This window comes from Pristis pectinata, chromosome 13 (assembly GCF_009764475.1).
Source record: "Pristis pectinata isolate sPriPec2 chromosome 13, sPriPec2.1.pri, whole genome shotgun sequence".
Lineage (NCBI taxonomy): Eukaryota > Metazoa > Chordata > Chondrichthyes > Rhinopristiformes > Pristidae > Pristis > Pristis pectinata.
In genome coordinates, this window is record NC_067417.1 from 42,427,003 (window position 1) to 42,440,929 (window position 13,927).

Below are 13,927 nucleotides of genomic sequence, written 5' to 3' on the forward strand. Positions count from 1 at the left end.
AAGAAAAGTGAGAGATGAGAAAATAAAATATTCATCAATAGGCATGCACACACATACCCCAAGAGACATGCTACCTGAGATTACATTCTGTGCACAATCATGCCCTTCCCCTGTACAATAACATCTTGAAATCATACCCCCATACATGATCTCACCCTGAGATTGCACAACTGCACAAAGGCTAAACCCCATCCACAACACCACTCTGGGATGTCACTCTGATCACACACCCCAACATGCTGTCACTCTGAGATCATAGCTCCTGTACAGTCGCACCAAGATCTGACTGACATGCACGATCACACCTTCATGGGCTGCTTCAGCCTGAGACTGCACACCCAGCCACAGATGCACCTTGAAATCATGAGAAGCTGCATACCTTCACACCCTGTCATTACAGCACCTACACATAGCAACCTGAGGCATACACAAATTCACAGTCCGAGGTCAAGCAACCTACCCACAATCACATCCTAAGGCCACCTCCCCAAGCACAACCACACCTGAGATTACAACCTCACAGAGTCAATCACTCCTGTAGATTGCATATCAAAGATTCAACAACGTCCTGAGTTAAATGTGGGTGAGTTATCAAGCACATGCAATTGGATTATACACAAGGGAATCATTGAACAAGTGTAATTAGATTCAATATGAGGAAATATTTTAAAGGGTGTGATTGGTCTGGTTGCGAGGGAATTATTGAATGATTATTGAGCTGCTATTGGGACCAGGAGTGAACAAATCATTATGATTGGCAAAGATGGTGAAGGAATTAGTGAATGAATATGATGTGAGAGAGTCATTGCACTTCAGTCCAAAATCAAATGGAGTGGATTGTGTTTGATCCAGCCCATTCCTTGTGCTTGGCCCTCTGCTATCCTGACGCCGTGCTTTTCCAGCCTGACTGGTCCATTCAATCTCCAGGCCTCACTGTGAAGTGAGTGACAACCGGGCCTCAGCTGGCAGATCCTGAGGCACCGCCTCCAGATTACTTTAATGGCTTTTTGACAACTTATGCTGTCACTGGCCATTGAATTGCTATTAAGTGTCTCTGATGATCAAAGACTTTTAAAAACAGTCTGAAAGGATTACAGTACCTAAAACAAAAATTTAGTAATGAATTTACTTGTGAGCACTCTTAAAAGACATTAATTCATTAAAAACATTACCATTGAATAAAATAAAAATGAGCAGCAAACCACTTACATGCACATGCCCTTTCAATCCAGGTGACTGGTATAAAATTGAGGGGCCAGGTATGAAGTGTATCCAGCCCCCTCAGCTCAGAACATTGGTGCTCTACACAGAGACTAGGGTGTTCCAGAGCCTAACCTCCTCCAATGCTACCTCCCCATTGCAATGCACAGACGTGGGAGTCAGCAATGTGTTGCCTGTGATGTACATCTTGACGTCTGTCCTTGACCAAGCTGCCAGCAAAGGATAAATGTGCTTCCACCCAAGAGTCTGATTTGATCCAATGTGAAGGATTATTGGATGAATGTGAATCATTTCGGCATTTGAATTATGTTAATAAGAAAGGATGAGCATCTTACTTGTGTTTGTCTCAGTGTACCTAATGGTTGCACTGCTTATGGAATTGTCTGGGAATGGCTGAATGTTTATTGATTTTGTGTCTATAACGCTATCATAGTTAGTGAGAAAGGCAATTGTCATTGCCTCCAATTAATCTGCTTTGCTCGAGTGCTAAATCATATCTACTGCTAGTGCAGGGCTTGTAAAGTCATTACATAGAATCTGTGCACAGCATAAGTGATGCATAGAAAAATTCACAGCATAACGCTTATTGTCAGTTAAAACTGAAATATCTAACCCTGACCACCTCTTCAGACCTCCAGTGAAGATAAGAGCAATTCTCTTTGACATGTGAAAATAGGTAGATGCTTCCACTAAAGAAAGGTGGAAAGATCTAGCCAGGAAAATATCTTCATTAAGTTCATTGTATTTGGTTAAATAATACCCCCATCCAATCTGAGAAGTTAATTATTGTTATTCATGGATGGCACGCTGAGATCGATGGGGAGTTAATCGGCCTTAAATATAGAAAGCAACCTCCACCCCTGCAGTGGCCATGCAGATGAACACTTCCACTAGCAGTGAGAGAGTTCATCTCTCCTGCATCAGTCTAGAAAATCAGAAAATATATATTCATTCCTAACCTGTAGTTTCTCCAAAAGCATTTTGAAAGCCCAGAAGTGAAAGCTTCCGATAAGCAAAGAATTAGCTCACCTGGTAAAAGGGCCTACTGGTTTTGGACCCCACAATGTCTGTGCTGACCACGATGCCAATCTACACTAATCCTACCTGCCTGCACATGGCCTCCATTCCCTGCCTGTCGAAGTGCCTCTTAAATGTTGCTATTGTATCTGCTTCTTTTTATACCATCCAATCACTGCCGAGTGAATGTGCCCAAACAGAAAGAAGTGTGAAACTCGCCCCTACAATGGTTGCTAAGAACTCGCTCAAAATTCTGTGTATTTCACTCTATTTCTGTTAGCCACATGAATGTCTTAAATCAATGTTTATGTTAATTACATTGTTAGGAGCAAGTCTCTGAGAAAAGCCTATTATTTATAATTGATTTCCAATTACAGAGATGACTCCTGAGATTTCTCATCACTTTAGACCCATCCTTGAACTGTCTAACACTTTCAGTGCAGTTGAGGACTTCCTTGTAACATCCTCCGTTCTTTTACAGTTACCTAGACAGCTTAGATCGGATTGGAGGGAGTGATTACCAACCAACAGAGCAGGACATCCTCCGAACTAGAGTGAAGACCACTGGCATCGTAGAAACTCACTTTACATTCAAAAATCTCCACTTCAGGTGAGTGCAGTTAGATGGAGTGCAGTCACGTGGAGGAGTTTCTTCCTGTTGTCTCAGTGGAGCAGTAAGCAACTAGAATGGATTAGATGTGAGGGAATCATGAGGTGTAAGCATGTTTAATGTGAAAATTGTAATTACAAAACATGCCTGTAATACGAGAGGCTTGTCCTTTTTGCTGTTACCTTGGTGACAAAGTACTATGGTACTTACTGCTCGCCCAACAGTGTTCTCCACCCATTGTGTACAGCTATACTAGTAGATTAACATCTCCTACAAATAGAAATCTTCTTCCATGATCAGTGGGAGTCAAGTCTTCACCAAATGCACATGTACCCCACCGTACCAGTTGCATTTGGTGGGTACAGTTTAAATGTTGTTTGTTGAAGAAGGGGGATCATTAAGACCGGACTCCTTTATTCTGACATTAATGCAATGAAAACAACTAATGTAGCCAGTTGAATTCAAATGTTGATGTTACTCCAACAGGGATAGTCGTCATTTACGCTGTGCCAGTGTGTGGGCAAAACAAGTAACATATCCAAGCCCCCGATCTTTCAAGGACAGTGAGAAGAAGAATGCTGGGTGAAAGAGGGAGAGACCTGAGTGTCATCAACATACATGTGGAAGTTCACTCCTTGACTTCGGATGATGTCATCCAGGGGAAGTTTTGTAGAAGAAAAAGAGGGGTTGGGGGGTACAGAAGGGTGGTCCTGTGGCCCAGCTAGTGGTGCTGCTGCCTCACAGCTTCTGTGGTCCGGGCCTGACCTCTGTGTGGAGTTGGCATGTTCTCCATACAACCACATGGGTTCTTCCTGGGTGCTCCACGTCCACATCCCAAAGACGTGCAGGTTGGTAGGTTATTCGGCTGCTGTCAATTGCCTGTAGAGTGTAGGGAATGGTAGAATCTGGGGGGACTTGATTGGGATGTAGCAAGAATAAAATGGGCTTACTGCAGGGTTCAAGTAACTGGTGCTCAGTGGTCTGTGTGGGCTTGGTGGGCTGAGGACCTGTTTCCGTGCTGTGCAACTCTATGGGGATAAACTATTCAGAGGTAAGGGAAAAGGAAAAGAAACCACTGCTGAAGAGGTGCTGGCCTCAGGGGACAGTGTAACGAGGCATTAGCCTCGTTATAGAGGAGAATCAGTAGAGGTGGGTAGATAACGGCAGGGGAGGTGTTGAGGAGAGATGGCGTATCTGAACTAATGGCATTCAGACTTAAGTTAGTGCAGTTTCACTGCTGTGCACTGATCTGACTGGGGAGATTTAAATATGGAGATATGAACATGGATTTGAGAAGTTTTTGTAATAACACAGCCCATTTTTCCAGCTGCTCTCGTATTACTCTATTTAAAAACATAACAAGAATAAGAGTTGCCCATTCGGTCCCTCAAGCCTGCTGCACCACCTGACCACTCTCCTGCCTGTTCCCCATAATCTGTGATTCACCTCTATATCAAACATATGCCTGCCTTAGCCTTGAATATAGTCAATGACTATCTCCAAGGCTCTCTGGGATGGAGAATTTCAAAGATTCCTCCCTATATTCACTAACAGGTGACCTCTTATTCTGAAATGATGCCCCCTTGTTCTAGATTTCCTTACAAGTGGAAACATCCACTCTACACTGACCCTATCAGTCTTATATGCCTCAATGAGATCACCCTTCTTCTAAACTCCGATGAGCATAGGCCCAATCTGAACCTTTCCTCACAAGTCAGTCCCTTTCTCCCAGGAATCAACCAACTGTATCTTCCTTGAACCTCAATGTGTGAACATCTCTCCTTAAGCAAGCAGACCAAAACTTGCTCAGGACTCCAGATATGGTCTCATCAATGTCCTGAACAATAACAGCAAGACTTTCCTACCCTTATACTCCATCCCCCTTGCAATACTGACTAACCCAATTACTTACTGTACCTGCATGCTAGCTTTCCGTGTTTCCTGTACAAAGACACCCGGATCCCTCTGTACTGCAACATTGTGCAGTCCCCCTCCATTTAGGCAATGTTCTATTCTTCCAACCAAAGTGGACAACCTCACATTTCCCCACATCATACTCCATTTGCTGGCCTTCTTTAACCTATCTCTATTTACTCGCAAACCTTTTGAATCCTCAAGTTTTTTTTGAGAGGTTTATTTACATATTTATATAACTTTCAACACAATATTTACATGGTTCTCAAATTAAAACATGACCACCTTGTCCAGGATGTACTCCAGCCCCTGTGGCACCCACTGGCCTCCAAAGAGCCAGTGGACACCATGTGCTCTCCCTCCAAGGATACCTGGGCACGGACATACTCTCTCAACTTACTTTCCTACCTACCTTTGTGTTGGCAGCACATTTGTCTACAGTACACTCAGTGCCTTCATTTCCATCATTAATAGAGATCATAAATAGTTAATGCCCCAGTACCGACACTCTAGCACCTGACTTTGCAGCTTGCCAATCTGAAAATAACATAAGAACATAAGGAATAGGAGCAAGAGGAGGCCATCTGGCCCATTGAGCCTGCTCCGCCCTTCAATAAGATTAGCTCCACCTACCTGCCTTTTGCCCATAACCCTTAATTCCCCTACTATGCAACAATCTATCTAACTGTGTCTTAAATATATTTAATGAGGTAGCCTCCACTGCTTCCCTGGGCAGAGAATTCCACAGATTCACTACTCTCTGGGAAAAGCAGTTCCTCCTCATCTCCATCCTAAACCTACACCCCTGAATCTTGAGGCTATGTCCCCTAGTTATAGTCTCACCTACCAGTGGAAACAATTTTCCTGCCTCTATCTTATCTATCCCTTTCATAATTTTACATGTTTCTATAAGATCCCCTCTCATTCTTCTCAATTCCAGTTAGTATAGTCCCAGGCAACTCAATCCCTCCCCGTAGGCTAAACCGCTCATCTCCAGAATCAACTTGGTGAACCTCCTCTGTACCGCCTCCAAAGTTAGTGTATCTTTCCTCACGTAAGGAGACCAGAACTGCATGCAGTACTTCAGGTGCGGCCTCACCAGTACCCTGCACAGTTGCAGCGTAACCTCCCAGCTCTTAAATTCAATCCTTCCAGCAACGAAGGCCAACGTTCCATTTGCCTTTTTGATAACTTGTTGCACCTGCAAAGCAACCCTTTGTGATTCATGCACAAGCACTCCCCAGTCCCTCTGCACAACAGCATGCTGCAATCTTTCACCATTTAAATAATAATCTGATCTTCTATTTTTCCTTCCAGAATGGATGACCTCACATTTACCAACATTGTGCTCCATCCGCCAGACCCTTGCCCCATCACTTAACCTAGCTATATCTCTCTGTAGGATCTGCATATCCCATTTATCATGACCCATTTATCCTGACTTTTCTGTTAGTTGATCGATCTCTTTTCTGTGCTAATATATTAATCCCAATGCCTTGAGCTGTAACCTTGCATGATGACTTTGATGTAACACCTAATGAATGCCTTATGGGAATCCAAAACAACACATCTACTGATGGTTTTATCCAGCATGCTCATTACATTCTCAAAGAACTCTAGTATATCTGACAAACATGATTTTCCCTTTCCTAAAACCACATTGACTTTGCTTGATTATGCTAAGATTTTCTAAATATGCTGCTGGCCACTTCCGTTATAATAGATTCCAACATTTTCCCAATGACAGGCGTCAGACGAACTGGCTTCTAGTTTCCAGCTTTCTGACTCTGCCCTTTCTTGAAAAAGGATATTTGTGTTTTTTTTAATCCTCTGAGAACCTTCCAGGATCTGGAGAACTTTGGAAGCTCACACCCAATGTAGCCACTCTATCTGCAGCCCCTTCTTTTTGTCAGTCTAGGATGCAAGTCATCAGGCCCAGCAGACTTATCAACCTTCACTCCACTGGTTTGCCGAATGATTGTTTCTCCAATGAGTGTGATTGTTTTAAGTTCCACCTCCTTTTTGTCTAGAAATCAGCTCTTATTATTGGGATGATTCTATTGTCTTTTACCATGAAAATGTTTGCTCAAAGTCCCTGCCATTTTCTTATTTCCCATTATTAATTCCCAATTCTCCACGGCTGAGCCCAGCGCTTACCTTCACAACTCTCTTCCTTTTTACGTACTTATGGAAGTTCTTACCATCCGTTTTCATATTTCACGCTAGCTTACTCATCCTCCTGTTTTTATCCTCTTTGTTTTGTTCTCACCATCTGGCATATTTTTGGCCGGTTTCTAATTCTTCCAAATCTTCTGGTTTTCCACAAATGTTTGCAACATTGTATGCCTTTTCTTTCAACGTTATATCACCCATAACTTTGTTAGCTTGGATTATCCTTCTCTGAGAGTCTTTATTTACTTCATTGAGAAGTATGAAATAGTTCCTTAAATATCTGCCACTGCTTCACCTTTTAAACTGGATTATTTCTTGTAATGGTGGGACTTGAGCTCAAACCAGTACCTTATCACAGTATCTCACAGTGCTATGTATTGCAGAACAGAGGAGAACCAGCATATTACAGAACCATTTCACTTAGGAACTGATCAGCTGTACACACAAGGTAATGGAGGTGTCAGACCAGTCAGCTGTCCTCTGGAGGTGGAGGGCCCCACACCAGGCCTGGTGTTTCAGACTGTTTTCCGTTCCCCAGGGTCTGCTTTACATCTCAAAAGATTTTTCATTTCATTAAGTGATTTATTTTCAGAAGTGGTTGCGTAGTTTTCTGAGACAGTTTAGATACCTGCACATTGGAGATGATGCAGCTCATGGGAGTTGATAGCGGGAAATTTTTGTTAATTAGCCTCTGCAGACACAGTCAGACTGCAGAGTTTTCATTGTTAACCTTTTAAAGCATTGCCAATGATTTAATATAAAAGATCAATATTTACATTTTAAAGCAAAACTACATTTTTTTCCTATATAGAAGGTAATTGTAAAATGAGAGAGATAAATTTAACTGGCACAAATTAATTCAGCACAATTCCATGCTCAGTTTGACACACAGCTGTAATAGACCATTGTAAACAAGGTGTTATGTGCCCGGACCAGAATGTGATATTCTCTGCTTCTACTAGTTCCTTCAAATCTGGACCTACCCTCTCCTAAAACTAACACTCGGTACCCCCTATTTTTTATTCGGCGTAGGCCTGTCACCAGCAACTGTCCATCAACTTGTAATTAGTGCACAGTTCTTGAAGCGTGTACAGAGACCCATATCTGGTCATCTGATTAGGACCCACAAGCCTGTAACCAGAACTGTAATCAGTATGTAACACTATGTTGTTGGTATTGTACTTGGCACTCGTGGCTGTCACCCTGAGCCATTATGTAGAAGATTGCACACTGTGTAACCAGCCTACTGTTATTTAATTGGGATGGGGATATTTACTCCTGTGTATCATTTATCAGGGTTGATTCTCATGAATGGCCACGTGGTACATCCATGTGTTTTTCTCAAGGTTATTTTCTTGCATTATTCAAGTGTAGGAGGTACTTTTGCCTTCATGGATTACATGTAGGAGGGAAGAGAAGGCCCAGTGTAGCTTGTATATGTGAAGGTTTATTTCTGCACAGCATTTATCTGGGCTAGAGTGCGGAGAGCTTACTTTCAGTCCCTTGTGATGATCAGGTCGCCCAGAATCTCAGGATCTTGCAGTCATGCTCTGGCTTGTGTCAGCTTCCATTGTGGCACTTGCCAGTCAGAATATACAGTTCAGAGCTGCTTTATCTACCTCATCCCATCTGGTAAACATTTCACTAGCTTCCTAGATAGTAACTCACTCCCATGTATTTACCCACTGAAATGAAACATTCACAGCACTATTGCATTACCACTCCCAGGTACTACCCAGGGAATTACAACAGCGCCAGCGTGCCTGCTTTTCATCAGTAAAGAACTCTGAACCATCATCTCTTAAAATCTCCAGTCGGTGAAGAGACATTGGTTTGGCTAAAAGAGATAGTTAGAATGAAGAGCAGGGTGGAGGGACGCTCCATCCATCTGATCCATGCAGCAATTTATGTTTCACACAAGCCTCTCCCATCCCTCTTCTGTGAACCGATTCAGCACTTACTTCATCACCTAGTTTCCACTTAAATGTACTTGTTGTAATTATCTCAATCATTCTATATCCTCCCAAATTCTAACCACATTCTGGGTGAAGATTTTTCTCCTGCATAGGGTCATATTAATGCCCCTAGTTTTGGATTCCCCCCACATCCATACACTTTCTCTGCCCATTCAAACCCCAGGTGTGTTCAGCTCTTCCGCAAGGATTGGCTACGACTGTTTGCGAAATGCTTAAAAGTGAGGTCAGCCACTGAGCCCAATTAATGAAAACGATTACTGTTTCACAGGCTGTTTGATGTGGGAGGTCAAAGATCAGAGAGAAAGAAGTGGATCCACTGCTTCGAAGATGTGACAGCAATTATTTTCTGCGTGGCACTGAGTGGCTACGATCAGGTGCTCCATGAGGATGAGACCACGGTGAGTAGGGCCAGGGAAGCAATGCAGCCCTGATGCCTGGCAGATCACGGGGATGTTCATGTGCATCTCCATCAGGCAGCTGCAGAGTAGCCAGTGAAGGGCAGAATCATGATTTCACTAGTGTGTGCATGTGTGTGTGTGTGTGCACGTGTGTGCATGCATGTATGGTCTGTGCATCAATGTTCTCCAGTTGTTATTTGATTAAAATTGTAGGAGTGAAACTGAGATTAATTCTGCCTTTTCGCGTAGAGAGTCTGAGGACTCTGTTGGAAGGATTGAACAGGAGGGATGATGGAATAGTGATTCCTCTTATCTGCTGTTTGCAGAAATATTGAAGTCTAACAGTATAACTTCAACTTAATACATTTACTTTTAAAGTGGTATGAAGTCCTGTGAGAAATGGATTGTTGCCTCTGCTGATATCTGTGAGATACTGAGTAGACATAACATGGTTTATCTTGTGTTTTTATTTTTATCCATCGCTCAGGATTGTGCTGCCTCAGGTTTGACCACCTTATCTTCGGTTAAACGTGTTGTCCTTCACTGTTCACGTAAAGGAAAAATCACTTGTTTCATGATACACTGTGGATCAGTATTTTCTCTTGAAACATTTTCACATTTTTGATGTAATGAAAATGGCAAGAAAAGAAAACTTTGTATTAAGTGATTTCGAAAATAGAGGTTAAAGTAGAATCAGTGTTGCAACTGATGCAAGCATCTATTTTAGTGGCTTTTGCACCTTTTATTATCCTGTTCCAGGGTCCTCTAACCGATCCAACCAAGCCTTTACTGATTCAACAAGAAAGGTATACTTGAAAAAATATTGTACGATTGTAAATACACATGCAGGATATCTAAGGCAGCCAAGATTCCAGTTGATGCAAGGGATAGGACAAGTAGATAGGACAATCATGGAGAAGTGGATTATCCTATTGCTACCTCTTATCCCCTTTGTATCTGTCCTCTGCCTCTAAAACACTTGTGCACCATGAGCTAATTAAAGGAGTTGTAAACTAACGGTTTTGCTTCCTGGGTGAAAGTGCAAGTTTAACTGGGTATGTTTTATAATATTCCTTCCTCTAATAGTCATCAAAGCTGGTGATGGTCTGTATTGACATGTTCAGTGATGCTGCACATCAGTATGCTCTTGTATTCTGAGCAGGTTGATGCTGCCAGATTCCCTGACACATTACCTGCACTCAAACTGTACTGTATAATGAGGTGTTGATGTATTGTAGAGTTTCTCCTGCAGAACACGTGATACAACTGCATGTTACCATAACACGTCCTATGGATTACCTTGGAATTTTGATCCAGGCATGAGAGATCCAGTGATTTTCACCCATTCATGGTGACTGACAGCTATTCCTTTTTTCTGTTAGTTAGCTGTTCAGCTCCACCAAGATTTCATCTGACATTGCCAAGCACTAGGACCCATCATGGTGTGTGCTCCCCATACCTGTTCTTTCCATTTGTTAAATATAATCACCACGTAAGGCCACACTTTCCATCTTAATGTACAATCTAATTGGCATTGATGAGGTGAAGGAATCACTTAGTGTTGTAATATGGTGGCCCCAGCAATCCTCAGACCCTTGTGACGTTCCGAGAGAGTTTATATAATGACAAAAGTTCCTCAACACTACAACAGCCATAGTCACTGGTAACAATATTCCTTCACTATCTCTTAAAATTAATATTTAATTTTATACAACTACTCATGGGAGAAAACAAGTGATGGGGTCATGTTGAGAGTTTAGTATTCTGGGGGATCTATCACAATGATTTTTATTAACAAAGTATAACTGCGCTGAAGCAAAATCCACGCCAGTTTAGTTCAAGCAGGTTACCGAATATCAATTATGGTTTAGTAATAACCAGTTTGATAATATATGCGTTGAATGTATATTTTTTTTCCTGCAGGATAGTGCACAAGTGGAGGAGACTTTCAAAGAAGGTAGTTAAAGTGAGTTCAGTTGACATTCATGAAGGGATCAGGATCTGAGTAAGGAGATTGAGCGTTGTTAATAGGGTTGCTTGCTCTTTGGAATCAGAAACAGGTTTATTATCACTGACTTATATGTCATGAAATTTGTTTTGCAGCAGCAATATAGTGCAAAGATATAAAATTAGTATAAATGGCAAAATAAAATAAATAATGCAAAAAGAAAGGAATAATGAAGTAGTGATCATGGGATCATGGACCATACAGAAATCTGATGGTGAAGAGGAAGAAGCTGTTCCTAAATCACTGAGTGTGGATCTTCAGGCTCCTGTACCTCCTCCCCGATGATAGTAACGAGTAGAGGGCATGTCCCAGATGGTGAGGGTCCTTAGTGATGGATGCCACCATCTTGAGGCACTGTCTCTTGAAGATGTCCTTGATGGTGGGAGGGTTGTGCCCAAGATGGAGCTGGCTGACTCTACAGCCCTCTGAAGCCTCTTGCAATCCTGTGCATTTAAGCCTTCTTACGAGGCAGTGATGCAACCAGTCAGAATTTCTCTCCACCATACTGTAAGAGTCTTTGGTGACATACCAAATCTCTTGAAACTCCTAACAGAGTAGAGCCACTGGCATGCTATTTTCGTGATTGCATCAATGTATTGGACCCAGGACAGATCCTTCAAGATGTAGATGCCCAGAAACTTCAAACTGCTCACCCTTTCCACCACTGACCCCTCAGTGAGGATTGGGACAGAATCTTCAATGATGGAAGTAAGATGGAGACGATGTATAATGGGTTGAGTTGTGCTTGTTATGGCCGACAGTTCTGCAGGGAGCTGCCAGAAATCAGCCTTCTTGAATGAAATAAGTCCCAATCTTACGAAGACCTCCTGTACAGAGGGACTTACTGAGCGACAGATGCTACCACATCTGCCGCTGCACTCCAGCATATCACACGGGTGAATCACCGCTCACATCTCACACCAGGCGTGGAACGGGAGGCTTCATTCATTTGAATGGAGATCCTTGGCCTGCAGAAAGGAAGGAAAGTGATCTTTTTGAAGGTTATTTTACTTTAGTTCAAAGTTCGAATTACCTTGGAACTTAGATCCAAACACAAAGGTTCAGTGATTCCCACCCAGTATTCCCACCCAGTATTGGTGACTGTCAGCTATTCCTTTTTAAAAACTGTTTTACTTTAGTTAAAAGTTTGCAAATAATTTTGTGTATTTTGTTGACTAGTTATATGTTAATAAGTTGATATGTTAATAATATTATTGACATCAACTTTAATAGTTTATAAATGTTGCTGATTCAGTGACATTTAAAAACTGTTAAATTCCCTGATGACTTTGACAGGAGACAAAGCTCTGCCCCCCAGCTTTACCCTCTGTCTGGGGTGTTGCGGGGCCGGCTCTCAACAGTGTGCCACCTGAGGCCACCTCACCATTGAGCCTCTCCAGCCACCTCCAGGTTCCCGAGACCCAGCGACATTCTGCCAGTGGCTCGGTCCCAGGTAAGTAAGTACAGGTGGTGGGGACGACAGACAGTGAAGCTCTAAGTGGTGGGCTAGATCCACCAGGGTGTGGCCCATTGACCTCTCCACTTTTTGGACAGAGCAACTTGATCATCCAAGACATATTTATATTGAACAGCAAGGAGAAAGTATTTCCCCCATTTTCACATTCACACAAGCTCTGATGGTCAGTGGTTCAAAGTATATTATAATTGAGCATAGAGCAGGTGTAATGATGTCTTTGTTCGATACATGGAAATTGGGTAATCACGTGTTACTCTGATGGATGGGATGGTTTGGTGTAACAAAATCTGGAATGAAAGCAGAGAAGGATCTGACAGCTGCTGAAAAGATGGAAGAAGATTTCAAGTATGTATTGTCTTCATGAAAGCATTGAGACACAGCCAGACTATATCCAGAGAGGTGGTGTTTATTTGCAAGAAATCTCGCTTAAACTTTCTACACGTTGAAACCGAATGTGTGTGACATTGTTACATTGCTACAAAACAGGCATGCTGCATGCCTCCAATTGGGATCACAAGATGAATACAGAGCGTGCCTATGCTTACAGATAAACGAAGAAACACTCCAGAGTAGAGATCCTTCATCAGAAAGGTGTGATCATGGCATTTTGTTCAAGTATAATTCCTGCTGGCAAAGTGTTCAGCATCGCTAGTTATGGGGGGTGGAGGGGAGGGTTCTGACAACAACATGTTGTTCAAATCCTATCTCTTCTGAATAAAGAATATCATGTGAATTTTCAATTCAAATGGATGTGAGATGGGTGGGGGTTGTAGCATGGGGTTTTTCAGCTTCAACTCCCTTAAAGGGAGTGCATTGGTGTGTACAATGACAAGTAGGTGCACATGTGAAATGGACTTTTGCACCATGTTCAATGACTACAGCATGACAACACAGTGAAGTAAAATGGTGTCATTACTTTCATCAGTGAGTGGTATCATTTAAGTTGCATTACTTAATTACATTTTTTATACTGAGAAACCTGCAGATACAAAATGTAATCAAAGCACGGTACTTGTATGAACATTCAATAGTTTCTACCTAAATTCCACTTGATTCATCATGTAAAGTGACACCTCTTGGGCACGCTGCGTAGGTAGTGATTTTTTGGGATTGCACTGAGACATACCAGTGAGC

At 42.3% G+C, this 13,927-nt stretch overlaps 1 protein-coding gene across 2 annotated transcripts in view; it reads left to right on the top strand.

The window, feature by feature from the left end:
• The window catches only part of LOC127577119 (guanine nucleotide-binding protein G(o) subunit alpha), a 219,203-nt gene that overhangs the window by 183,204 nt on the left and 22,072 nt on the right, over nt 1-13,927 (top strand). For both annotated transcript variants that reach the window (XM_052028020.1, XM_052028019.1), the window contains exons 5-6: nt 2,720-2,848; nt 9,179-9,308. In XM_052028020.1, the coding sequence (XP_051883980.1) occupies nt 2,720-2,848; nt 9,179-9,308 (259 nt within the window). The remainder of the gene's footprint in view (nt 1-2,719; nt 2,849-9,178; nt 9,309-13,927) is intronic.